At 35.3% G+C, this 27,602-nt stretch overlaps 1 protein-coding gene across 11 annotated transcripts in view; it reads left to right on the top strand.

Annotated features, from left to right (window-relative positions):
* Positions 1 to 27,602, top strand: part of DMD (dystrophin) — a 799,860-nt gene that overhangs the window by 45,370 nt on the left and 726,888 nt on the right. For 9 of the 11 annotated variants that reach the window (XM_017833942.1, XM_017833934.1, XM_017833937.1 and 6 more), the window contains one exon: positions 13,581 to 13,759. In XM_017833942.1, the coding sequence (XP_017689431.1) occupies positions 13,581 to 13,759 (179 nt within the window). Of the gene's footprint in view, positions 1 to 13,580; positions 13,760 to 14,713; positions 14,837 to 27,602 lie in introns of all 11 variants that reach the window. The other 2 variants (XM_017833948.1, XM_017833947.1) reach the window with 1 other exon arrangement.

A 27,602-nucleotide genomic window follows, 5' to 3' on the forward strand; every position in this document is an offset into this window, starting at 1 on the left:
CCAGCTTTTGACTGGACTTATGGCTTGTGTTTTAGGAGACCTGTCACCTGCTTAAGTATAGGTTCCTCTGGAACCTTATTAGAAAACTTCACTGGGTGGTGAATTTTCTCTGTTAAATAGTTATGGATTAATCTGTTTTATGGAGGCTAGTGTAATTTTATGTAATACTTCAGTTTCTCAAAACATTCAGGATTAAACCAGATGCTGTTAAAGCTGTGAATGAATTTTAATGTTTGTAAGGAGCATTATCAGTGTACTCTCAGGTATATGTTTGGGTAATGTTTCATAGTGTTCATTAGTGTACACTCTGATTATTCATCTAAGAGGGAATTTACTGTTCCCTAATTATTTTTTTATGACTCTTAAATTCTTCTGAAGTAGTTTGGATAGTGCTGTGACTCTTTGGGCTGCCTCTGTTTATTGTGCTCTTGCCCACTTGCAGTTGAATTGGTGCTTGATGCTCCCTGATCAGCAGTTCTAGAGAAGATGTTTAGGGGCTAACTGTTTGCAATCAGCCTCTGGCTGCTCTTTTGGAACTGACAAAGCAAAAGCCTGCAGCAGAAGTTAGCATAAGCTAACCCACACCAGTTCCCAGATGATCTCTGAGAAAGTTATCCCCTGGAGAAGAGCCTATGGACAGTTAACTCCTGGAGAAGAGGTGAGGAAGACGACTTCTTGTCATGGGAGTCATCAGAGGCAGGTGCACCTTAGCCAAGGTGAAGAAGAAAAGGAGGGTGATAGTTCCTGGAGAGTGTCTCCCCTAGGAGGTGGAGGTATTCCTCTGTGAACCTGACTGTGTCTTGGGAGGTTTGTTGCTTGTCAGGAACTTGGATCCAAGAGGCTGCAGAAAGTCTCCCTCAGGCTACTACCTCTTGTTGTTCATTCATTTGGACACTAGTAAATGTGACCTGCAATGTATAAAGCGGTACTACAGAGTTCTGGTGAGGATGAAGGGCATGGTGCCCACAAGGTGCTCTCCTCTGTCCTACTGGTAAAGAGGAAAGCTCAAGGAGGACTAGGCAAATTTTCAGATCAACATTTGACTGCAGATCTGGTGTCACAGCCAGGGATTTTGGCTTTTTTCACTGGGGGGGGTCCTCTTTGAGGAACAAGGCCTGCTGAACAGGAACAGGATTGTCGAAGTGGGACAAGAACATTGACAACAAGCTTCTAACCTTGTGACAGGGGCTTTAAGCTAATTATGTCAGAGAAGGGGTGCAATAATCAGGAGAAGGGCAGGCACATGGGACAGTGAAGAAGTGTTTAGAAAACACTTCTCTATTGAGGCATCTCTCATCTTCCCCATGTAAAAACCAGTACACAAATGCACATGAAATGGAAAACACGGGCTTGGAAGTCCGTGCACAGCTACAAAGCTGGGACCTCACTGGGAATCCCAAGACTGGGGACTGCTTGCATGACTGATGTGCTGTAGGAAAGATGGACCAAGAAGGTGGGAAAGAGAGGCTGTGCCCCATGCAAAATAGGGGCTGGAGAAAACACTGGGAAGGGAATGAGAAGACCAGCCATTGTGTTTTCAACAACTGAAATAGAACATTATCACTGGGTGTGTTAAAAAATTAACTTTGTGAACTGTTATGAAAGCCAAGATTGCCAGTGCATCTTTGGATTGTGTATGGAACATAATTTCCATATACAACCTGGGGAGGTTTTAACACTGGTGTGAATCACCATTTCTTTATATCCATGTTTTTCTCTGCTGAGATTCCCTTTAAGAGTGATGGATTGGAACTTTAGAACTTTTTTTTTATGTACACCACTAGGAATTGAACTGACACTACTGCATATTGCATATTGGCTACCAAACAGACATGAGATGTTCAGATAGTAGTGATTTTCCATTCTTAACTGCTTGGGTTTTATTCAAAGAGATGACCTATAGGTGAGATATCTCATTGTGTATCCCAGAGTTAACTGATGTTTTCTGAAGGTTTAGGGCACTATGACTACCTTATTATTTGACTACTCTGGTCACATACAAGAAGCAGAAAACTTACAAGCTTTTATGGATATCTAATTCTCATCAAACTAATATCTGTATAATCCACTCCTGAATTCCTCCTGAGTAATACGTGGTGCAATGCCCAGTGAAACACTAAGAACAGAAACAATTAATACTTCAAAAAATTTAACTCTATCTTAAATCAATAACTCTCTGTTGGGTAACTTGCTAAGGCTGGGACATTTTTATGAGGAAATATCACTGTCTATGGCATATTAACATTTTATAAAAGAGAGGCAATAAAAATACATGTGTAAAAACTATTTGTTTTAAAAGATTACACACAGATGCTGATCCACCTCTTGCCTGTTTTCTCTAGCATGATCTTCAGAAAGCTGTAACATTTGGGTAGAACTTAAGATTTAATGATAGAACACAAACATGACAAAAGGAGCCTGAGCCGTAAGATCTTTGAACATGCTTCAGTAACAATACACTATCAATTGTCAGTATTGACTGTATGCCAGGAGCACACAGGCACTATAGAAAACATGAATTTGTAAGTAGTTTACTTTGATTCTGCTCGTTTTATCCTCATCTACTTTTCCTAGTGTAGGGTGTTTCATGTTATGTTACTTGCATATTTAGTACCTTTTTTACAAGTTACAATGTAAAATGGTATCTTTGTTAACCCCAAAGTTTCAGTGAAAGTCATAACAAATTGCACAGGTAGTAAGGACCTATGGATAGTGCAGTTGCATCCCTTTGAATTGAATACAATCCTTTAGGTGAGGCTTAATCATGCCTTATTAACAGGACAATATCCTCAGCCATCTGGGCTTTCAGAAATACAGTCAAGTTCTAGACACTTGGAACGTGCTCACTACGTAGTGTTTGCAATGCCACGGCTACAGTGTTCTAGGTTTGATGTCGCTTACCTGAGCAGGCTGACTGGAAGGAAGAGTCTAATTATACTAGAACGTTTTGGGAGGTGTAACTTTGTTGTTTGTCTGTTGGTGTCCTACCTGAGTCCTGCAGGCTCATTTTTAGTGTAATTACTACCCTTTTGTGGAGTTGGGCTAAATTCTTAGAGTGCTGGGCCAGCTTGCACATCTGCTTGAGGAACGTTGTTGCACAGCGAGAACCAAAGATATTTCAGGATTTACGCTGTCAAATAAGGACCCAGAGCAAATACTACCTAAGGAGAATTAGGGCCATCTTATATTTATTTGGGGATTTTTAGTAGTAGATTATTTGTAAAAGAAGAAAGTATATTATATGTTAGTATATTTCTGTTTGTTTGCTTTTTTAAATCAGTGGAAACAAGCTGATGAGAGAAGATACTGTAAACTTTGTTTTGTAATCTGTTTGTAATTTACTACAAGATTGTACGTTGTTTAAAGACTGAAAATTTCCCAGTTGTTTTGGACAAGTATTTCATTTATTTAGATGTTATAGGCCCTGTTTCGAAGCCTAATCTTAGGTCTTCAGAACATTCTTAGTTTTTTGCCAAGGCTGCTCTTCTGCATAATTTTTAGATTATCTATGTTTTCTTAGTTAATAACCACTAAACCCTCTCTTTATATCTGGGCTAAAATCAATCTCGCTAATACTGGGTAATTAAAGAAAGACTTGAAAAATAGTGTTGGCCTCCACTGCTCTCATAATCCCAGATTCTGCTTCCATTTACTGTAATCATGATTGTTGCTTATTCTCATCATGGCTCTGTTTGAGCCCTGTGCCTGTAGCATTGCTTGTTTGTTTAACTGTTCAGCCTGGAGAAGTCAATTCTAAAACCAAACGTGGAACTTTTCAAGCATGTCTTCTAACAACCTTTTTTTTCTCCATGATGCTAACAAAATTTGTATTAAAGTTGCTTTGACTTCAAAAATGTATTTTGTTGCAAAAAGCAAAGACTAAGACCTAGAATGACATAACCTCTTTAGCAATCAATAATTAACTGTCAGGAAAAGATCTGAAACTGCTTCAAAAGAGGCAAAATAAAACTACTGAGTAGCTTGACCTCAGGCTAAAATGTCTGCAATTAGTTCTGTCATTGCTAGAAATTAATTCATAAAGAATTTTAGGGATAATGGAAAAAAAGGTTTACCATTCTTTCAAATCTGAGTTGAAAGGAATAAATAAAGGTGGGAGGGAGGTGAGGAGAAAGAGGCAAGAAAAAGGAGGAGTAGCACTGTGGTGTAATAGATTTGTGTTACAAATCTAGTTGCAAGGTCCCGATTAAAAAAAAAAAAACAAAACAAAACAACAACATAACACAATAGTGGGGAGTTATCCAGTTGGCTTTGAGAAAGAGAAGTGAGTTTAAATAGATATTCAGGTGAAAATTCAAAGTTTATGTAATTTCTTCCATTTTAAAAGGAGATATTTCAGGAAATTAGAATTAATACTGGTAAGTTAAAAATCAAGGGATAAGATTATTGGTGGAATTAGCAGTTCTACCATCTCTCTCCCTGAGTATATATTTTCTTAAACTTTTACACGTTCTTTGTTGTTATTCTTAGCCTCCTTATTTACAAAGACTTCTGCTTCTTAAAATACTAACCTACTAATATTTAGATTTAACCTGGTCAATTTTTATGTTGCTTCATAGTCCTATCTAAACATATTTTTTCCTTCATTAACATAATGTGTGATAAATATGTAATAAAATTGATTGTTGTTCTAATGCATTCCTAACTCCTATTTATATTATATTGACTCCACTAATTAATCTCCATCTTTGTTTCACATGCTCTGTTGATGTACTATTAGTTGTTAACTATGTATATGTATGCTATATATGCAAAAGTACTTTCATATCTTTAGTGTAATGCTTTATGAGATTTTCTAAGGATAGTCAGACATAACACATTATTTTTATTGTTATTTTGGCTAGGTTATTGCATGTACGTATTTCCCCATAATTGAATAATTAAAAAAAACACCTCAAGGGATTTGAATTCATAGAAAGAAAAACATGAAACTAACTATAGCAGTAGCTTGCATTAAAAATGTTTAGCTCAAAAATACGTAGCATTAACTATAATGTAACAGAAAGGGAGGAACAGAACATGAGGGACCTGATGATTCATTGAGATCTGTTACCTGCAATTTCAGGTAAATGTCTCATTACAATGGTTTTATTAAATTCCTCAAGTTCTGTTGTAGTCAGTTGGATACTTCGCTTCTGTTCCTTCGCCTTGATCAGAACCTCACCTTCTGAAGGTTGTAAATTTTTCTGCATTTTTAGACTATATTTCTTCAGGTTTATTTTGCTCTGTTTTGTTCTTGTGCTAACACTGTCCTTGAGCTTGATGCTTTTTGCTCTGAGTGCTTTTACCCCATGATATATTTATAAAGAGCACTGATATACCTGCCCTCAACCTTTCTTTGACTAGACTTTCAATAGATTTACATTTCTTTCTACATTCTCTAGTTAACACTTAACAAATCTTTTCTGTTTCACTTGTGATTTATCATTCTTGAACATGTCTGATCAGAAGACAGAATTCCAAATCAGATCTTATTAATGCTTTATGCAATAAAATTAATATTATATTTCTTGAAGATGAATTTGATTTATCTTTCAAAACTGATATTTGGATTAAAAAAATAGTCCTCCATTTCAAGACTGTGCTCTATCTGTTCCTTGAATGCTCAGAAGTATGAAGTATATACTGTTGTAAATATAATATATATTTGACATAGTTGCAGCTATTCTAGAAAGTTTGATAAGCATAATTTTGCAAGTATCACAGGGAGAATGATCTGATTCTGATCTTGTGTGCTTTGTCTGTATTCACTGAACGTAGCCAGACATACAACACTAGAACCTTAAAAGAAACTATGTTCCCATGTAATCTGAAGGGTGGTTACATTCAGTGTATCCCAAAATTGGTATCTGTTCTAGAAACGCTTGAAAAGACTAAATTACCATTTCTTAGCTTTCCATCCCTGTGTACAAGTTGGCCCTGTAGCACTAGCATTTAAAGCATTAAAACCATAAGTTTGTTAGAGCTATTGAATAAAGCCATCCATGAAAATATTGGGATTCTTTCCCAGTGCTCCTATGCTGCTATTGTCATAAAACATTCCTGGAATTAATATCTGAGTAGTGAAATCATACTATCCGTTTGTTTCTGTGAGAGAAGACCATAGAGGAAATGATTTCAGGTATCCCATGTATGCCCTTCCTTAAAATTTGCCTTTCTGATACAGTACTAAGAAGTATTTCCTTTTTCCAGGCATAGAGTAAAGCGTTACAATGCTGCTATTATGCTGGCCACTAGACTGTAATTGTTATAATGTTTTAATATTTATGGTTTTCTTTTAATGTATTAAATAATGTATTGCACATTTGAAATTTGCTGTATTTATTTTAATGTTTGATACACACATAATATACCATCTGGCATCCCAGTCACATCTGGCTGCTGTTGTTGCATATTTACAACTATTCCAGCTTGCAGGGAACTTTTGAAGTAAGTGTTGTAGAGATAATGTCCTCAAATCCAGCCTGATTCCACCAATTTCTGTAGCACTTTCTTCTCTTTAGAGTCTCACCTGCTCATCAGTGTCTGCATATACTTATGTTTAATCAGGCTGAGGCTTGCATTGACTAGAAAAGGCAAGACACCTGCTGCCTGTTTAAATAGGGGTCACTAAAATGTTGATTTCTTGGTCTGTACAGTATATGTTACTTACCAGACATCTTGCTTTGCCCTTGAGATATTTCTCTGCTTCTCCTACACTAGCCATGTATATAATTGTTGAAGAGTGAATGGAAGCTTACATTTATGCGAAACATGGGCAGGGGTTTCCAGCTGAAAAAGTATTAAATGCCTTAGAGTGTGGGCTTAAGAAGTCCTGACTGTCCAGTTATCTTCCTCAGATAATTGCATTTAAGGTTTTTCTTCTTAAATTACATAACAGCTATGTTTAAATAACTTGCTGGAAGAAAGAAAACATGCAGTAAGCAAGACTTTGGTCAAAGCTTGCATTTTCAAGAAGTATTGGCATGACACATTTTAGACTGGTTTTCCTCATGATCAGCCTAAGGAAAAGCACATTAATCTGTTTGCTGAGTTCTTGGTGAAATAATCCTTGAAAAGTTAGAAATCTGTCTCCTACAGCATTTACAAGAATTCGTCTAACCTATTTTCTTAGCATTTGAATGTAGGAATAATCATGGTTGTATATAAAATCTAAACACCTGGGTTTCAACTTTTTTAAGACATATGTGTATTTTTTAAAAATAAATTTTAGTGAGGATAGCCTTTTCCTATCTGCTACAGTTACCCTACAGTTCTTAAAGCCCTCATTTTTCATTTTGATACAGTTTTTGTGTCATACATATAGAAGCCAATATTAACTAGGTAATTGGTCTCTTCATTTAAATGCAGGAGTAACACATGCAGTGAGAAAATTCAAGATGTATTGCCAGGGGACTGAGCAAGAAACCTCTTCTTTGAATTTAAAACTGACACATCGAATCACTTTGTGCAGATTAATTCCTGGCAGGGATTCTTTTTGTTAGATATTCCATATGTAACTGACCTTTAATAGGTATAAAGTTCCCCAGTCTCTTGTAATAATATTGAAAGATTGTCTGGGTTTTTGTTAGTTGTTATTAATCAAACTTGCATACCCTGTGGAAGTGTGGTCTATTGAATATAAAAATTGATATCTGTTGTATCAGCAAAGAATAGTCTGGCCTAAATTAGTGAAAAAAGGGAATTATCCTTGAAAGTACAATAAATGTTGTAGTTTTTAATGAAATCTACAAGTAATTTTATACCTGAAGTTTACTTAAAGTTAAGATTTTTTTTTCTGCATAGAAATTAAGATACGTCCCTTAAACTTTCTGCTATTTTTTAAATAAATGTAAACAAAGCCAAGAACAGTTTAATTTTGGTTTACATACGAATAAGTCTACTTTGAACATCTTCTTGTTTAGGTGGGGTTTTTTTTCAACGTTTTGATTTTCTCAGATTTGATAGTTGTCCGTGAGGTTCTCGAGGGGAAGAGTACAAGCTGCATGTGCACGCACCATTCTGTCGTGTCACTTTTGGAAGGCATTAACTTCGGGTGGTCATTAACTTACCTCGGTGTCAGAAATAGCACATTTCAGATGGCACTAAAAGGAAGGTGTATACCATAGAAACAGAATGCCTGTACTTCTCAGTACTATCTCAGAAGAATGCCATGTTTCCCAGTGCTTTTTTGAGTACATTTGAAGAAATATTACCTTCTTTAAGTGTTGAATCACCCATTCAGTATGCATATTGATCTCCGTATTGTCTATTCAGAATTGGCTATTTAGCTTTCTATTGCCCTTTTTAATTCACCTTGTATCATTTTATCTTTATGAAAGGTATTACAATGAAATAGAAGTAATGAATTTGTCTCCATAAGAAGTTATAAAATCTTTAGTTACTGGAGTTGAGTCTCTAATTTTTTTTGTAGTTACCTGTGCAATTTTTCTAGGTGAAATACTTATAAAAATAAAGTGGAAAATGCACAGTATTTTGAAATATCATCCCATTCACTTTCTCAAATATTAGCCTGTTTACAGATATCTCAGATATTCTTAGCAAAATTATTGGGTTTGTGCCTGCTAATGTTACCATTTTTGAACACTATTCTTGACTGTAGATATCAGAGACTGTAACTCTTTTGATGTGTCTTTATTTGCAGGCTCTTCAGTAGGACCTAGGTGGTAGAGTGTATTTTAGTTTTGTTTCCTGTGGCCCTTTCCCCCCACCCTTTACCCCTCACTGCGTTTGTGGGTTTTGAACAATTGAACTCCAGCTTTCAGTAATATCTATCAGTTTTTTGAGTAAATTAAAGGTTGCCTTTTATTTGTTATTTCAGCAAATTGATGAGAATCATGCTCAATGACAAAAATATAAATATACAACATTATGATAAAAATGCTAACATTTGCACCACCACTTTTTAAAACCAGCATTTTATTCCACTGCCATTTTCACTTCATTTCTTTCTATCTCTGTCTTTGCTGCCAAGATGCTTATGTTAGACCTAGCTTAAGGTGCAAAGGTTGTTGTGGTATTGAATCAATGTTTAATTGTAAGGAAACTGAGGAAGAATAAGGAAAATGTTTACTGTTCTGCAGAGGTATTAAATCTGATTTTGCAGATTTGAAAACCAGAGATAGTGTCAAGTTCATTTAACCAGGATAGTACTGGCCTATTAGTCCAAGACATCTTCACACTCATGCAGCAAATCAGAACAAACATTCAGATTTTAATGTATTTTCTGCCACCAGATTTCTTGAATCCTGTAGCACTTAAATTCCAAAAATCCTGACCTGTCTTGGTAATTCTGGAAGATAAACACAAATTAGGTAATCTTCTGAAGATATTTTTTTCATGCTGATGTTGTGACCTTATTCATCACAACCTACAAAAGATGGCTGTGGTCAGCATTTTGAAGGTATTTAGTAGTTCTTAACCATAAGGTTTAAAACATTTGTTTTCTTAAGGAAAACTGTTGAAAAATCAATGACATTTTCCTCTATGTGTTTCATACTGGTTTAGGTGTGTGGGTATTCTTATCTACAGAAAAGAAGAAAAAAGAACAGTGCCACTACCTGTGTAGATCACCACTGGGCTGTCCTCCAGGTTTCCACTCTCACTTAAATATCTTTATGTAATTTCTGCCTTTTGCTAGCAGTTAATTTTTTAAAATGTGAGTTTTATTCTGCAAAAAAATAGATTGTGATCACCATGCTTGTTTGTGTAGGCCACTGAATGGCCTTCCAAAAATTTTGACTTTGCTTTGTCTTTGTTAAAGAATTTTCAGTTTAAATTTCCACCCCATATCTATATTTACAGTTATGCAGTATTTAATAAATTATTTTTCTGCAAGTCCAGTGGTATCCTTTGAAATTACTTCCAAAAGTTTCTTTCATTTTAAATTTAACATGCAATCTACTGATGGAGTGGAAAAAACAAAAAGGCAGAAAATAATTACAAGTTTTAAAAAGAAGTGGAAAAGGTCAATAATTGCAGAGTAGATGCTGCAGTTACTGGCTAACCTTTCAGAGACTCACTGTTTCTCTTTCTTTGAGGTCTTACTGGCAGCAGTGAGTTTCAGTAGAGTAAACCATTGCAACTTCTGTTGTTCCTACTATTATCATACCATTTGTATGATAATAGTAGTTTGTAGAAAAATATCTAGTTTGTAGAAAAATATCATTTTGAGACTGAGTGGGAACTGAGGGACAAGTTTGTATACATTTAAGAAAAACAGTTTGTAGTCTTTGCCTGATACTCTTGCTTGTTTCGTGGTGTTTAAATAAGAACAAACTGTGTTTAGTCTCATGTTTCCACAATCAGCAAATTAAGTCACCAGTAAGAGCAAATCAAAGACAGGCCTCGAAATTCTGTCATAGCTTAATGTCTGTAAATAGACTTCTTAGTAAATGACCTGAAATATATGTTTGGAGTAGAAATCACCAAGTTCAAAATTTTCCCCCCTTTTATTTCTTTCACCACCACCCCACCCGCCCCAGCTTTAGGGCTAGTGTTTTGAAGATACTTTTACCTAGGGTTCTAATATATCCATTTGGGAATAAAATTTTACTTGTTTTTCTTGCTATTTAAAAACAAGAAGTTTCATTTTACTAGTGCAGTCTCATGCACTTTCATACAGTTTCAATTGCAGATTTAGGTTCATCCAAGTCAAAATTTAATCAAAATATATGACTTGGGTTTTATGGAAGCTCTTTCAAAGTATTTTGGTGAGCTTTGTCAGACAGATTGCCACAGGCATTCGAACACGTTTTGAAAAGTTCACCCTTGTCCTTGAGGCTAAAAGATAAAAGAAATGAAAATAACATGTGAGTTGAGGTTGTACATTTTTAAGTGCTTCTACTTTGCCTTCACCTTAGTTACTGCAGTTGAGGTTGGTGCCACACTAGCGCTTGCTTTACAAACATTGAAATCTCTCCTGTGATGAGTTTACGTTGTAGAAAGTAATCATTTATGTCTCGCTAGATTCTGTCTTAACAATCTGAGAGCTTCTGCTCTCGAAACAGATGCATTTGGAAATAGCAGTAAGATTTTTTTCAGGAATCGTAATAAATATTCATATTGCATTAGTATCACTAATAAGTCTTAAAAAAACCCAAAACCCAACTTTCATAGAAGAAATAACAATAACCTCCATTTATCAGGGAAAAAAACCTCCATAATCTCTGAAAATTCAAATCAGCTTTGAGAATATCAAATTTATTGTGGGAGGGATTTTTTTTAAAAAAAAAATCTTATTTTTTAAAAACTCATTTGGAACATTTCAAACCTGTTGTCATAGAAGCCGGTAGTATTAGGTGAGGTATAGAATTTAGAACTTAGTTTGCTGTGTTTTCCACTTTGTGAATCTGTGAAAAATCCTAGCTCCTTCTGTTGAGGACAAAGAATTTCTTGTATTTTTAGGGCTCAAGTCTTATCTTGCTTCTCAGCACTCTATAAGGTAAAGTATGTTTCTGAATTTGACTGTCAATGTAAAGAAACCACATCAGCAATTTATGTACAGAAATATAATCTTTCTGGCAATGCAGAAGGCATTTAAGCTTTCCTCTTTCAAAGTTACTTTGCTACTAGTTTGATATAGAGTAAGTGGAATCAGCACAAATTCTGACAAACAGAACTGTTATTTGGTCAAAGCTTGGAGACAGCAAAATATTATTAAAAAGGAATGGCTATATTATAAGCAGACATTTATTTAAAAATTGGAAGAAACCTTTCCATAAACACTTATAACTTGCACTCTGTGTGTGGCTGTGTATAAGTAATGTAACACTGTGTAGCAAAATGCTGGATTTTGTTCATTTTGCTAGACCTGTAGAATTTTTTTTAGTATGGAACTTACTTTTTTTATATCATCCTCATTTTCACTCATCTCTTAAAAAGGCATCTTTCTGCCAGGAAGAGCCTGGAAAAAAGACTTTTGAGAGACAGATTGATATTCCAGGCTTTGCAAATATGGTTGTTTAGATTTTGTTGTGATTAAATAATTAAATCTTTTCCTATTTGCCAGTGGATTTTGACAACTGTGCATGTACCTTTTATTTGTCAAATGGAATGGGTAAACAATTTTTGGCAAATATACTCTTTGCTAGATATTCCTTTTATTTTATTGTATGAGATATTTGTGTGGATAAATGATATTTGCCCATTTGGAAAGCAAAATAATGAACAAACGACAGAAAAATCACAGCTGACATTGATGTCTGTTCATTCAGTGTGCACTATTCCCTGTATATAGGCATGGGTATTCTTGTAAACATCAATAACTAGTGGACACTGAGTATAACAAAATGATGTTCTAATATTAACAAGAAAACAAAAAGGGGAATGTGCCATTTTTCCAGCCATTGCTAAGTAGAACTAAACCTTCAGCTCTCTTTCATAACTTATCGAGCAAAGGTATGGATATGGGTCAGAAGGCCAAATCAAAATTATTGATAGGATTTCTTTTCTTGATTTCCAAATATATATGGAGTTTTTAATGCTTCCCTCGTATATTCTGCATTGTATGATGAGAGAATGAGATGCCACCTTGTAGCATTATTGATTCCTTTTTTTTTTATTTTTATGAACTCAAATCTTAGCTAAGCCAGGATTGATCTAGGACAGTAAAAACTCATAGTTCTTGGCTTTCTGCCAGCAGTCATGTTAAAACACTTATGAAATTAATGATAAATTTTTTGTACAACAGTGCTTTTACATCTTGATTCACGAGATTGAGTGTAGGAAGTAAATGTCAATGGCAAATAACAAAGTGACTATTTCAAAGAGCTGCCACATGCCTTAACATTTTTACAAATTGTTATTGACTTGAAAGGCTGAGTCAGAGAAACCACTTTCACTGCTGATGTATAACATGGCTATATGCAAAACCTGAAATTGTCTTTGTGTTCACGCACAGTTTCTTGCACTTCCTGCTAAGGTCCATAGAGATTTTTTTTATACAGTTATTCTGTTATGTAGTTTAATGCCTTGTGAGTACCATGATCCTTTGGTGTTCTACAGACTTCACAAAGAGTATAAGACTAAGTAGAATGTAAAGGCTCGTAGCTATATTGTAGTTTGGCTTCAACAGTTGGTTTTTATGAACCCATTCACTAGAAAAACCTGCAAATATTTTTGTTTCCTTACATCATTTTTGCTTTCAATTGTTAAATGATGTGAAGAGAATGTACAAGGAACGTCTTGGAAAATGAGGTTGTCCTTATTTTTTATAATTGCAGTATTTATTCAGCACAAGCATATATACCTTTTCCTATGTCTAGTCCTGCTTAATGAGGATCACAGTGTCAAACTGTATACTGTGTGTATTTTAACTCGAGAAATATAGATGGAAAGTTCATGCTGAATGAGGTGACATTAACTTATAAACTTTGGCTCCTTCTCATTGATATGCAAGTTTGGTCTGCAGTTTTGGAACTGATGATAAGGTTCTAATTAGTCTCTAGAGACTTCACGTGGACAACAGATTACTCATTAGTCTATCAACTTTGAATGAAGTTAATTGGCTGTTTCTTCTGTGTAATGTGAAAACCGAAATGACATGTTATTTTGCCTTCCAGATGTTGCAACTGCCTGTCCAGATAAGAAGTCCATCTTAATGTATGTGACTTCGCTATTCCAAGTTCTGCCCCAGAAAGTCACCATGGAAGCCATCAGGGAGGTGGAGATGCTGCCACGACACACAAGGGTCACTAGAGAAGAGCACATAGAAGTACATGAACAGCATTTTTCACAAGAAGTGAGTTTCACTTTTCTGCTTTCATCTTGCTGCTCTAAAGTAGTTGTTTCCCCACCTACCCACCCCATGAGTTTGATGTTATATGGCCAGTGGAAGGCAAAAAACCCATGGGCATAATGGGCAAAGTCTCTTTACTCCAGGCAAGTCAAGTGTACTTTAAAACTGATTTTTATCTTGCACCAGGCTGTTTTGAAAGTAACTATTCAGCAAATAAGTACTTTGCACATCTCTTGTGCAGCACTGAGTGTTTTAATTGCGGTAGGGCACCTAAAGGAAGAACAAGGGCACTGGGGAGGCTTTACATTTAAAAATAAACATGTAGATATATTTGTATCTTTTTTAGAGAATAGCAATTGACATTTCTACATATTCATGATACATTTCTAATTTTTTTAGCATTTTTTCTACAGACTTGTATTTTAAGATAATCTCAATTTACAATTGGCCTGTCAAAAAGCTCATGTAATACTTGGAATTAATTTGCGATTGCCAATGTCGGTTATGTTTTTGACTGAAATAATCAGATAATCTCTGTTGAAGTGTTTAGTGAATTTTAGGCCTGGTGTGCTTGCCTGAATTTAATCTGATGTATGTTAGTTTTGGAATGCTCACTCTCTTTTGGAGTACTGAGCAGATAAGTATTGGCTCTGTTTATTCAAGATGTGCCACAAGATACTTGCCTTTGCTTGCAAATTATAAAGAAGCTTTAATTTACATTGGTATTCTGCTGGTATTGAGTCCTGACAGTTTGTTGCTTTTGGTAAGGATGTCAGATTAAATGAGAGCTTTCCTTAATACCATCCCAATTTTGCCTTCTGAATACAAACATTGTCCTTGAAAAATAACAGTGGTGATGACCTTCCTGCCTGTTTTTCTTCAGTTCCTCTTAAAATCAGTACTTCTATAATCCATGCTCCTACCCATGTGTCCATTCTGCCTCTAATTTATTTGTAGATCACAGTCAGTGTACCCCAGGGACCTTCGCCTTCTCCTAAACCGCGGTTCAAAAGTTATGCATATGCACAAGCTGTCTATGTCACATCCCCTGACCAAAAAAGGAGGCAGGTTCCTCCACAGGTCTGTCAGTATTGTAATTTTTTTAAAAAACTGCTTTATTAAGCTTGTGCTTGGAGTGAAAGAGCTTGTGCATTTTGCTTACACCTTGATCTTGATGCCCTGCCTTTTCCAGGATTTTTTTTTCTGTCGAGTGGTTACTTTTTACTGTGTATTTCTGCATGGCTGGCAATAGATGTTATGCTGATTGTTAGAGTTGAATAACATGCAAGCACAGCTGTTATAAAATAATAAACTGCTTCCTTTGTAAAGTTATTTTTCAAAATACTACATACATTGCCTTAAAAAGTATTACAGGAACAAATCAAATATAAGCTGTATTTGGCATCTAATTATTATATTTCTGTTTCTGGTTTAGTTATAGAAAAACAAGAACCATTAGTTTTCTCTTTCTTCTCCTAATCTCTCTTATGTAAGAAAATAGCAAGTGATGGCATTTCTTAGAAGGTTATTGTAGTTGAGAAGAAAAAGATAAAAGGAACATTAAATTTAATATTCTTTATATGACTTGTATTATTAGATTACAACAGTTGGTAATTTTTATCACAAATGGAACCATGCCAGCATTCAGCTTAGGGGATTAGATTTTTGAGGTTTGGTTTTTTTATTATTATTATTATTATTTTTTAGTAGCTGTGGTGGTTTAATAAAACTTGTATAAGCAATCCTTATAATGAGCATTTCAGTAGTTGAATTTTTATAACTTTAGACAAGTGTGGGAGCCAAGGTCATATTGTGTACTGCAATGTGCTTTCCTTTCATTACTTTGGGAAAAAAAGGTCTGCATGTATTTGGCAATACAATTTGAGTTCGCTTCTGGATACTTAATTCTGTCTAACTTATAAAAAATTATTGCAAAATTGTGCTTCAATTCAACACTGTGTTTACGAATCTACTATGCGTCAGGTTTTTTATTGAATAGTGACTTTCTTTAAGTACTCCAGAACAGAAATCCCGTGTGCATAACCATGAGCATTGCTACATTATACTAACATCAGAGGGGTTCTAGTGATGATTCATACACCTTTTAAACAGGGTGTTTAAAACTGTTATAATTGTTTTGTCCTACCATAATTTTAAAAATCTACCAATTTGGCAGAATCTGAAGACCTAACCAGAACTGGGCCCTATTGTGCTACAGCTGTAACAGATATTAACTTTTTACTTAAAGAGTGCTCATAAACTCATGCAGATCCTGGTATAGGAATCCACTTCTCAAATCTGAATCCTTGAATTCCCTGTATTAACATTAATTAAGGCCCAACAGAAAATGTTTCTGTTGACATGTTTCAGATGGCAGTTACTGTTTAGCAATTACAGAAGGCTTGCCTGGCTTTCCAGCTCTGTATTTTTTCTTGTGTGCACTCTCTGTAATAAGACAGTCTGTCTGACTTCATTTAGAAGAAAAGAATCTTCAAGTTAATTTTCTGGGACATTTCAAAATCCTCATTTAAAATTAGCCTTTCACTTCTGTTTTCTATTTATGAAAGCATTGGGTTTTGTTTTAATGATTCATCTCATTGAACACCTGACCAAAAAGAGTACTGGGTTTACTTTCTATTTTGTTTTATTAGAGCAGTTCCTTATATTGATCCCAGGCAAAACTCTTATCTCACTGCTTCATTTTTTACTTGCTATGTGCTACCTCCATAGGACATAAAGCATACAGCCTTAAATGAATTCAAGAAAAAAAATAACATTGTAAAACACTGAAGTACCTAGAAAAGAAACTTTTTATGATATAGAATCATAGAATCATTTAGTTTGGAAAAGACACTTAAGAACGTTGAGTCCAACTTACCCTAATGCTGCCAAGATTCCTTCAGGGATGGTGACTCCACCACTTACTTCCCTGGGCAGACTGTTCCAGTGCTTGATAACCCTTTCAGTGACAATTTTTTTCCCAATATCTACTCTGAACCTCCCCTGGCACAACTTGAGGCCATTTCCTCTTTTTCTATCACTTGGGAGAAGAGACTGACCCCCACTTTGGTACAACCTCTCTTCAAGTAGTTGTAGAGAGAAATAAGGTCTCCCTTCAGCTTCTTTGTCTCCAGGCTAAACCCCCCTCCAGCTCCTTCAGCTGCTTGTCATAGACTTGTGCTCCAGACCCTTCACCAGCTCTGTTGCCCTTCTCTGGACACGCTCCAGCACCTCCATGTCTTTCTGGTAGTGAAGGCCCCAAAACAGAACACAGGATTTGATTTGTGGCCTCAGCAGTGCCAAGTACAAGGAGACAATCACTTCCTTGGTCCTACTGGTCACAGTATTTCTAACACAAGCCAGAATGCCATTGGCCCTCTTGGCCACCCGCACACACATTTGGTCCTGTTCAACCAGCTGTCCAACAGCGCCTCCAGGCCCTTTTTAGCTGGGCAGCTTTCCAGTGCTTCTGCCCCAAGCCTGGAGGCTTGCCTGGGGTTGGTGTGACCCAAGTACAGAACTCGGCACTTTACCTTCTTGAACCTCATACAATTGGCCTTGGCCCACCAATTCAGGCTCTCAAGATCTCTCTGCAGAACCTTCCTACCCTCCAGCAGATCAACACTCCCACCCAACTTGATGTTGCCTGCAAATTGAATGAGGGTACCCTGTTGGGAAAACAGTGCTGAAAATGTAAGCGATGAAAAAAATTGGGATGAACAAAGTCTATGTATATTTTGAGACTGGTACTTCTGTAAATAAGCTTTTGACAAGCCTGTCTAAAAGGTCAAATGTGAGTCTGGCTGCCTTAAATTATCAATTCTTCAAAATCAAGCCCATTCATCTCTATCATTGTAGATTTTTGTTCTTTTGACAGGAGTTATGTATTCTACATTCTGTTATATGAAATACAGAGCTTGTGTGCAGAATTATTCTTAACATTTAAAGTGACAAACTTCAGTATATTTGAATTGAAATAAATTGAGATGCACCAGTGGTAAATGAGGACAGTGTTCACTGGCACATGATGATTTGATTTGGGACTTAAGAATTAAAGGCTTCACCTCAGGCCTCACCCTCGTCATTAGTTTGTGGGAATTTCCTAATCCTCCAGTCATTACTGTTGTTTTACAGAAGTATTGTAATGCATTTTTGCTCATTTTCTCTGAGGTTTTTAATATGGATTTTACAAAGTTGCTGTACCAGTCTTTCCCATGTACATAACTATAGTAGTTAACTTGGAAAGTCACTAAAAACCCATTACAAAATTAAACTGAACTTATTCACACAACACAGGATCCTTCTGGCAGTCTTGCTCTTTCGATTTTGGGTTTTCTAGACCCTTAATTTGCCACGCTCTTGGTCTTCTGCTGGCAATTTAACTTCTTTAAAAGTGTTGCAAGACCTCCTCTCTGAGACCCTTCAGGGTTCATCTGTGCCAAACACTTCAGTGGTACAGCATCATAGAATTGCTGTATTGCTTTCCTTTGAACTAAACCAGACCTTTCTTTTACCTAGAGGCTGTGATCCGAATATGTCCTGATTGCCTTGTGGTAAAGTGCTCTTTGGAGAGGCATCGGAAGACAGCTCTCATAAAGTACAACCAGACAGAAATTTAGTTTAACTTCTTGGTAGTGTTTCTAATGTAAGGTATTCATCACAGAAAATATCCCATTGCCAGCACTGGGGGGATTTGTGGAATAATTTAAAGTAGAAGTAAGGAAACTTCAGAAATACTGAATTATCTGCACATTTAATCACAAGGTCATGAAGGATATAATTTGGACAACAAGTATAATCCTAACTGTTAGCTTAGGTGTTCTCATTTAAATAGAAACTTGTTCCATTCAGAAAGCTAGAAACTGTTTCTACAGAGCTAAGTAAAATCCCTAAGATTTAGACTAACCATAATAAAATAGCAAAAACTGTTACAGAGGACAAAACAAGGAAATGAAGAAGTGGAAAAATGAAGCTAAGTGCAAGTCTTCTGGATTTCTTAGGGAGCTCCCCTGAATGCCATGTCTTCAAGGAACAGTTTGCAAAATGATGAAGCAGTTTCAAGTGTATTTCATATTTTCAATAACAGTCTAGCAAATTGATGGCTTCTTCTCCAAGCCTGCAGGGTTGTCAGCACGCCAGTTGTTTCCTGTCACTGCTTTGTGTATAGACTCCAGCAGCAGTTCTAACTAAGTTTTGAGGGATTTTTTTTATTTGAATGTATACTGTAGACTCGTTTTTCAAGAGCTTTTGTTGTAAAAAATATTAGTAGTCTCATGGGTTAGTGACAACCCATAGTGAATCTGGATCCTGATATTTAAGAATCCAGTGAGATCATAGCTTTTAGTCCCCTTGTTTATTCACACACTGACTCATTTGGTTCTCTCCATAGCTAAGCCCTTGAGGTCTCAACTTTCCCCTCTCCAGTTACCCAGGCAGAGGTTGCTGCTGGTCCAGGTAGGCCAGGCAGAAAGTTGTATCAGCTTGAGCTGTGTCACTGCCTGCATTTAGAGGTGTTGGACATGCCTGGCCAAGATCCCTAGGTATCCCCTGCTACTTGTCTCCACATATCTCTGTTGACTGGCAACAGGTCATGAGGAAATACAATGGAACTGTCTCAGGGGAAGTTCAGACTGGACATTAAAGAAAGGTTCTTCACTGAGAGGATGGTCAGTGAATGAAACAGGTTCCCCAGTGAAGTAGCATAGTACCAAGACTATAAGAGTTCAAGGAGGGTCTGGAATTTGCTCTTAGTCATGATCTAGTTTTAGGTAGTCCTGTGAGGAGCAGGGAGATGGACTCGATCCTTGTAGGCCCCTTCCAACTGGAGATATTTTATGATTCTCTGATCTACAGGGTCTCCTCTCACTTCCAGGATCTTTCTTCTAGGCAGCATCTTTTCAATCTTATTTCCAAATCCTATTCTCTTTCCTGGCAGGTATTTTTCTTTTCAGAATGTCTCTTTTCATCAGTAGGTCTTCTTTGCATAACCATGTTGTCCCTGCCTAAACAGTCTGGGCAGAAGCACAACTCATGATCAGCCTCATAATCAGTGCTTCTGTCTTACGCCTCTTCAATAATGGGAGGATTCAGAGCATACTCCTTTTGTCTAGAGCATTTGTTAGCAAAACTTAGAAGGGCTGGTAGCTGGCAAGTAGGAAGAATCAGTCATGGAGCTCAGAAGTGAAATTTCAGAATCACGCCTGGAGCTCAGAAGTGAAACTTATCTGCTCCCTGTTCACAATCACTAATGGAGTGGGTTTTTTTCCATCTCCAATAGGTAATGACAAGTCTTTAGTTTGACATAAAAACGAGTTACTTGCTGACCTTTCCATCCCCTTTTAACTTTCCCTTTTAATTGACCTTATAAAAACACATATGAGAGAATCTTTTATTTTTTATGTAAGACTTTTTCAACTAACATTTCTTACTTAAAATATAATTGTGTTTAAACAAAGGAACGCTAGAAATGCAATGTAGTGCATCCTATATGAATTAATAGTGTTCATTGCTGACTGATAAGGAAGGGTAATATGTTATTCACAAAGTATAAATTCCTAGATAAAATATATTTTCATATGCTGTATATTCAGATGGAATTTAATAACTCTGAATAAATTAATAATATAATAATCACAAGTGTACCTATAGGTTGGAAATATCTAAGAACAAAACCACTTTTTAGTAGGTGAACTTGATTTGCATTACTTTTAAAGTGGAGAGGACTTGGTTGTTTTTTTTTTCTTTTTAACTATTAGAAACATGGAAATGTTGTACCAGTCATTTCCTGATTACATTATTGGTGAATGTATTTTTGAACAGAGAACTGTACGTACTTTGAATAACACATTTATACCCTGATTATTTTTTACCTATAGTTTATTTTTAGGTGCTTTTAACTAGCTTCAGTGTTATTTTAAGTTTCACCTATATTTTTTTTTGAAAAGCACACTTAGCAAGAGATTCATAATTTCATAGCTGAGCTGTGATATAACTGCTTCTTTTTTTGTTAAGTCTGTTATACAAGTTCTAACCTGTGGTATAAATCTGTTACTGCTAAATTCAACACCTTGTTAATATGAGTGAGAGCATTCATCTTTAAAAAAAAAATAATTGAATTTTGAAGTTTCAAGTCTTTTTTCCTCTCTTGTTTTGAAAAGAAACCCATTTTCTATGGGTTTGAAATAATTATCAAGGAATACAATAAGATATAAAGGAGACATAACATTTAAAAGTATTCTTTTAAGTTGTTTTTTGCCACTGAGTCTCTTGAACATACTTTATGTGTATGGTATGTTAAAAATGGAACTAGATACAGCAAATAAGGACATGTACTCATATACTGGAAACAGGTTTTTATATCCATAATATGTTAATTAACAGATTTAATCTCCCTCCTCCTCTAGAGTTGTAGAATTGCTTGTACCAGCAGTGGATTTGATGCAAGGAAGAGCTAGATGAAATGTAGGAGACAATGTTAATGAAAATCCTTACTGGTAGACAGACTAGTGTTCATTTTTTCCTGATTTCAGAACTGAAATGGAAAGAACTTGAGGGTACAATTTGAAGTCATTATGCATCCCTATTTCAAACCCTTAGGAAAGGCCTTTCAGTTTATGCACACAGGAAAAGTGAATTTAGTCTGAGACTGAGAAAGCAAGCAATTAATTATTTGCACTCTTTCATTACACCCAGTAAAACCTTTGAAATACAGAAGAAATAAAGACTGAACTCATATCTTTTGGAAAACTGTCAAATCAACAGGACAATTTACCACACAAATGCAATTTAAAGCGTTTGTCCAGAGATAAAATTATGGCATAATTCTAAATAGCAGTATTATTAGATTTTTACTCATCTATGTATATCAGGTGAACTTCTCAATAGTATGATACAATTTTGCTTCATAGTTTTAGATAACATTATTTTAAAACTAATGTAAAAAATTAATGTAAAATTAATTAAAAATAATGTAAAAATAATAAATAAATTAATGTAAAAAATTTAAAACTAGTTTTAAAAATAATGTAGCAGCAGCAACATATTTTGTTACTTCTGATGAGTGTTAATTGCTCTACTTTGTATAATTCAACCACATTTTCTGTCTTACTTTACGCCATCCTGTGGTTGAATTCTATTTGGCTAAAGTAAAACTGAAGAGTGTTTTTAATTAAGATAGCTTAAAAAATGGGGGTAGGATATGCATTGTGCCCTTGAAATACCTGTAGCTGTAACTTTGAGGAAAGAGCTTCATGTTTTACTCTATCAGAAAACATTAAGGCTTCTGTGGAGAAAACCTTTGTGCCCTCAATTGCGTATAAAACTCTTCATGGTAAAATCTGAAATATTTCTGGTGCACGACAAATGGTCCTATGTTGAAAATGCAAAAGTTGGACTTGGAGAAGTGAATGAACAGTTAATTGCTCAAGTCAGTGGGAGGTTCTGTTTTCTGAATGTCCTTTTGCCCAAATGATTACACTGTGGGAAAATGGATAACCATTTTTTCCTCCTGTATTTGAGTTGATATTTTGCAGGATCAAACTAGAGTTGTAGGTCTGTAGGAAATGCCATGAATGGTTTGTTAGCTCAGATTTGTACAGCAGGCAGGTCTGCATGTTTACCTGAAGTAGTGACCTTTGAAAAGGACACATTGCTTATCTCTGCTGATCATGAAAGTCCTGGTTTCTTTCTTTCTCACATTGATTTTGATGCAATAGAAGCTGCATTGTAATGTTTGTGTAGATGACACAGTGTAAGATGCTGCCACATGCACTTTGTGGTTTTGGTGTGCAGGTGCAGACTTCAGATAGAAGTATACTGAAGAAAGTATTCACAGATTTTCCATGTTCATTTCATGCAGCAAAGGCTTCTGTCTCTATGTACAATAGTATTAAGGAATTTTGCTTTATAGGTTTCTGAGATTTACAAGTATTCTAATATTATTGTTAATATTTTAATATTTAATATTTATCTAATATTATTAATACAGGTGTGTTAGCCTGTGGTGATCAGTGAGCTAAGGGAAGAGGTGGGAAGGAATAATACCTTTTAAAAGAACAATACATTTAGAATGGAAGGTAGCAAACGATTTTTTAGGTGTTCAAACTTTCTTCAGAAATTCTAGCCCTGAAAGCATAATACAACAGTAAAGCAAGAACTTCAAAACCAGAAAAAACTGTATGGAACAATATGGTGTTTAGATAGAAAGTTTTTTTTGTTTTGGTTTGGGTTTTTTTTAGAACTTAATTTAGCTGTAGTAAAGAAATAATATATGTTTTTTGATGGAATAAATAATTCTTAAAAATGAAAAAGGAAATTTTAGTTACCCCATACCGATGTCATTACAGAAACAGTAGTTTAAATAAACTCTGGATGATGTAGTGAGGCATCAAATTTGAAAAGACAGACATATATTTTAAAGGGGTACAAAATGGAACTTTGCTTAAAAATCAAAGTTATTAATAGAATACAGTAGCACTCTCTTATGGAATTACTTCTGCTAAGTGTTTTGCAAGTTATTTGGAAAGTATTTTTAAATAAAGTTTTTTTACTTCCCAAGCACAAATAAGAAAAGAATAAAGATCTTATTTTGTATGTCATTGTTCAAGAGACTGGTTTAACTTTAAAGCATACCTCCCACTAGTATATATAGAATTGGCATGTGTGTTTAGAGAAAATCAAGGTGAAAATATGATATCCAAGTTTCTTGTTTGATATTTATATAGACAGTCTTCCAGGTTTATATTTTTCTACCTTCTTTATTTCTCCTATAATCTTTCAGCTTTGTTTCTCTTTGGTATTTAGCATCCTACCTAATGTTACAATATTTGCACCTTCTACCAAAAGTACTTTTTATCTTCATTTGAAAAAAATGACAGTTGACTTATGAACTGTTAGTCCAGTATATTGCTTGTGTCAGCTTCTGAATTGCCAATTCTTACATACAAAGGTTGATATTTCTTCACTCTAGAAGTATATAAAGCATTTTCCTAACTTTCTTTTTGAGAGAAGATCTGTCTGTTAGTTTGAAATATTTTTTTTCTTGTACTTTGTTCAATGGAGAACACATCTGAGTTTCAATTCTATCTTTTTTTTGCACAAATAAACCAAATCTAATATTGATTTGTCTTCATTTTGTGTTCTGATACTTTGCTTCTGGAGCATTAACAAAGGGATTTTAAAAATAATATTATTGTCTGTCAGAAGCAAACAAAAAATATAAACCAGAAAAGGAAGGGGGGGGGGAAGCAAGATAGTGAGAGAGGGCAGAGATAAGAAGCTCTAAAGATTTCTATAAAAAATAAGAAAAACATCATGCAAACATTGATTGTGTCAGGGGCATCACATAGAGAGAGCAGCAGCTTCAGATGCAGAGACTATCAGTGAGACAAGGGGAGGATGGGATGAAAAATAAATTGACATTCTGTTATGGGATTTAGAGAGATGGCCTGTTTCCTGTGTGCATCCTGTGCTGCTTTGTAATTCGTGTGAGGTGTTTTTCTGTTCGGCATAACCTGTTTCGTACACTTAACAAGTGAGCTTCATTGTTGAGGTGTTATACATATAAAAAGAGATTAACAGTTTTGTGATTAATTTTGATTTTCACTTTTTATATCGACTAAGGAAAAGAGCTTGGGGTTTTTTTCTTTTTGTATTTTCGGGGAAATACAATGTTCCTGTAATCAGGATTGGTTTTGTAATTCCTGATTGTTGAGTTTGAATTTGAAAGTAACATCCAAAAATAGAGGTTCTACAACATTGTGTTAATTTTAAAAGGTATTGAGGTGTGATAGCAATAAATGTCTACATGGTTGCATACGTTTTCCCGCTTGAATTACACTGCAAAATGAATAAGAAATTAATTCCTCAGCACAGTATGTGCTGTATGTTACTGCAGCCCCTCTGTGTCATTAGCATTGTTCAGTATGATAACCTTTCTAAAAATGTTCTCTAGTCTGTTTATAATTGACTGTTCCTTTTCAGAATATATACAGTTTCTGTCCAATATCTGTGGTCTTAAAAATTCACTTGGTTATTTCTCTGACTTCTTTTATTTTTATTCACATTCTTAATCACAATGATCTTGTATCTTCTCTATGTCACCAAGTAAATACTTTCTCTGTTATGCCATGCCATGTCTTGCTCCTTCTAGTGTTTTCCTGTCTCTCCTTTCTCTTTTAAATTCAGTCTCAAAGTCACTTTCTGCTGCATTGATGGCTTTTAAACTAAATTTTAACAATTCATTCATGTTTAGCCTCCTAATTTTCCCAGTTTTACCATTGCCTTTCACTGTTTAACCTTTTTTCTGGCTTTTTTTTTTTTTCTTTGAATGTGCATGATGGCTACTGCAATGGATATGCAATTTAATAGCTACAGTTTATAGTCATGTGTTATATTTTAGAAAATATGAGTACATGTCTACAGGATACGGGGAAGGATAATATTGCTTGGCAGAATTTCACCTGTAAAGCGCCTGCAATTCTTTTCTGCCACATAAGCAATGTCAGGCAAAAGTATCTGATAAAATATTTACAGATTCTTTTTCAACATTCTGATACTCATTTGAAGAGCAAAAATAGTTCTAGGAGAATGTACTGTGGATAAATAAGTAAACCTAAACATGTCTCCAATTCCAGAAGTAAGAAATTTCTTTTTTTGCTAAATCTCAACTGGAAAGGGGAAAAGAGAAAGATGAATAACAACTGTTGAGAAAGAAAGAGTAGTGGTAGGGAAGAATATGGCTACAAAAGAGTATATTTATAATGTATATTTTAAACTGACAATTTTAGAATTACTAGTGTCTGTTAAGAATTTAGCAGCTACAAAGTTACACATCAGTTGTATATTGTCTCTGTAATGAGACTTTAGAAACTTGTAAGTCACTGTTCTTTAAGTATGTTTTGATATGTACCTCATTAGTACTTGTATCTGAGTACATCTGTGTATTCTCACTTACTCAGCCTCCACCGATTTGTGGCTCAGAAATTTCCTGAGCCGGAAACTGCATCTTTATGTTTAAAAGTCCTCACTGGATTCTTATCCTGTTCTTCCATCAAGTTACTCCTCTCTGTGAACATACAGGAAAGCTTTCTATATAATTTTCAGTGTGTTCAGAAGTACTTCTTGGTAGTTCCTGCTCTTATTATCATTTGGAAATATTTTTATATTTCTCTGGTGGTCTAGTGGTTAGGGTGCAGGACTCTCACCGCTGTGACCCGGGTTCGATTCCCAGCCCCCCGGGCAGATGGAGCTCGTTAGCCCTGTGAGGCAATCCATCTAAGAGAAGGTCACTCTAAACAAACCTACGTCCTGAGGACCTCACTGCCACTGTCCAAGCTTGCTCAGCCCCGGCAGATGAACCTCAGGATTAAAGGGTGGGCTCAGTTCAGCGCACGCTGTGTCTCACCTAAAAAATCCACTGCGCAGGCTCGAAGGGTTAATGACCTTTCCCAAATCTTCGCTCGCGAAGACTGGCCATTATTATTATTATCCAATTTATAAACCTGAGACTCTGCGATCAGAAGAGGAGGAAAACCCTATTATGAGATGACTGTTTATCATTTTGACTGATTCACAGCTTTTGATTTATTATTCAGAGCATGTAGCTACAAGCAAGGTAGTCACGCTACAGAATTTGAAAAGAAAAAAAAAAACAACATTAAATTGCCTGAACCTTTTCTGCAACAGCCTTTTGGTTAGTTTTTAATTTTAAATTGGAAATGTATTCATCGTCATGGCTTCCATTGAAGAAGGAGAGCCTCTTTAATAGAAGCTAAAATACATTTAGGAAAAGATTAAATATAATATGGATAAATCACATAAGAACCATGAATGGGATATTCAGCCTATTCAAACAAATTTCACTATTAAGGATTTTAGATGACTTTGCAAAATCACTTTTTAATAATTCCTTCTAACTCTAATAGCACATCATGTTGAATACTCTGAAATCTTCAGGACCTCAACCTCAACTTCACAGAAACTGATTAATACGTCCACTAATTGGCCCTTGTCCCAGAGTCTTTATTTCTCAAAAGAAAAACTCATAGTGTAGATATATCTTATTATAGTTAAATGCTCTTGCTGTTGGTGCTTTTGAAGGCACTTTGATATTGTATTGTGTGGAATACATAAAAAGAGTTTTGGAGTTAAAGTTCTTATTGAGACGGCTAGAGGGTCTTTTATGCTATGGGATAACAAGATTTTGCTGACAGCAGTGGCAGAAGAGAGAGAATAAAAAAAAAAAAAGAAAAAAAAAGAAAAGGAAGAGATAGCAACAACTGAACAGGATGCTAAAAAGAGAAGGCTACTTTTTCTTCCAGAATGATGGAACCATATATACACATTTTCATAGTTTTTTTTTTTAACTATAAGGCTGTAGAATTCACAGTCAAGTACATATGAAAATGAAAAAAAAAAACCCTTGATTTTTGGGGAAGAGGTTTCAGTTTTTACTCTTGGCCTGCATTTCTGTAATCTTAATCTTAAAATCTCTGTTCGTATTTTAGCAGGCTACCCTTTGATGTTTGTTTCTTGATTTGTGTGTCATCAGAGAGAAAGGGAGTACAGTCTATATTTTTGTCTCAATCTCCTGTATGACATGCTAAAGAAATAGTTTAGTATGTTTTTGCATAATCCTTTTGCATTTCTTTTAGCTAAGACATAATTCAACAGTCTCTATTCATTTTTTCTGTTCATAGACTTAATAGTTTTTCTGCTCATGAAGATTTTTAGAATACAGTTTAGAACAGAAAATTTCATAGAACGGTTTGGGTAAGAAGGGATATTAAAGACCTTTAAAATGTCCTTGTCAGAGCAGTCTACTTCAAAATGGGTGTTACTTAAGCCT

The sequence above is a fragment of the Lepidothrix coronata genome, unplaced genomic scaffold (genome assembly GCF_001604755.1).
Source record: "Lepidothrix coronata isolate B3197 unplaced genomic scaffold, Lepidothrix_coronata-1.0 Scaffold225, whole genome shotgun sequence".
Lineage (NCBI taxonomy): Eukaryota > Metazoa > Chordata > Aves > Passeriformes > Pipridae > Lepidothrix > Lepidothrix coronata.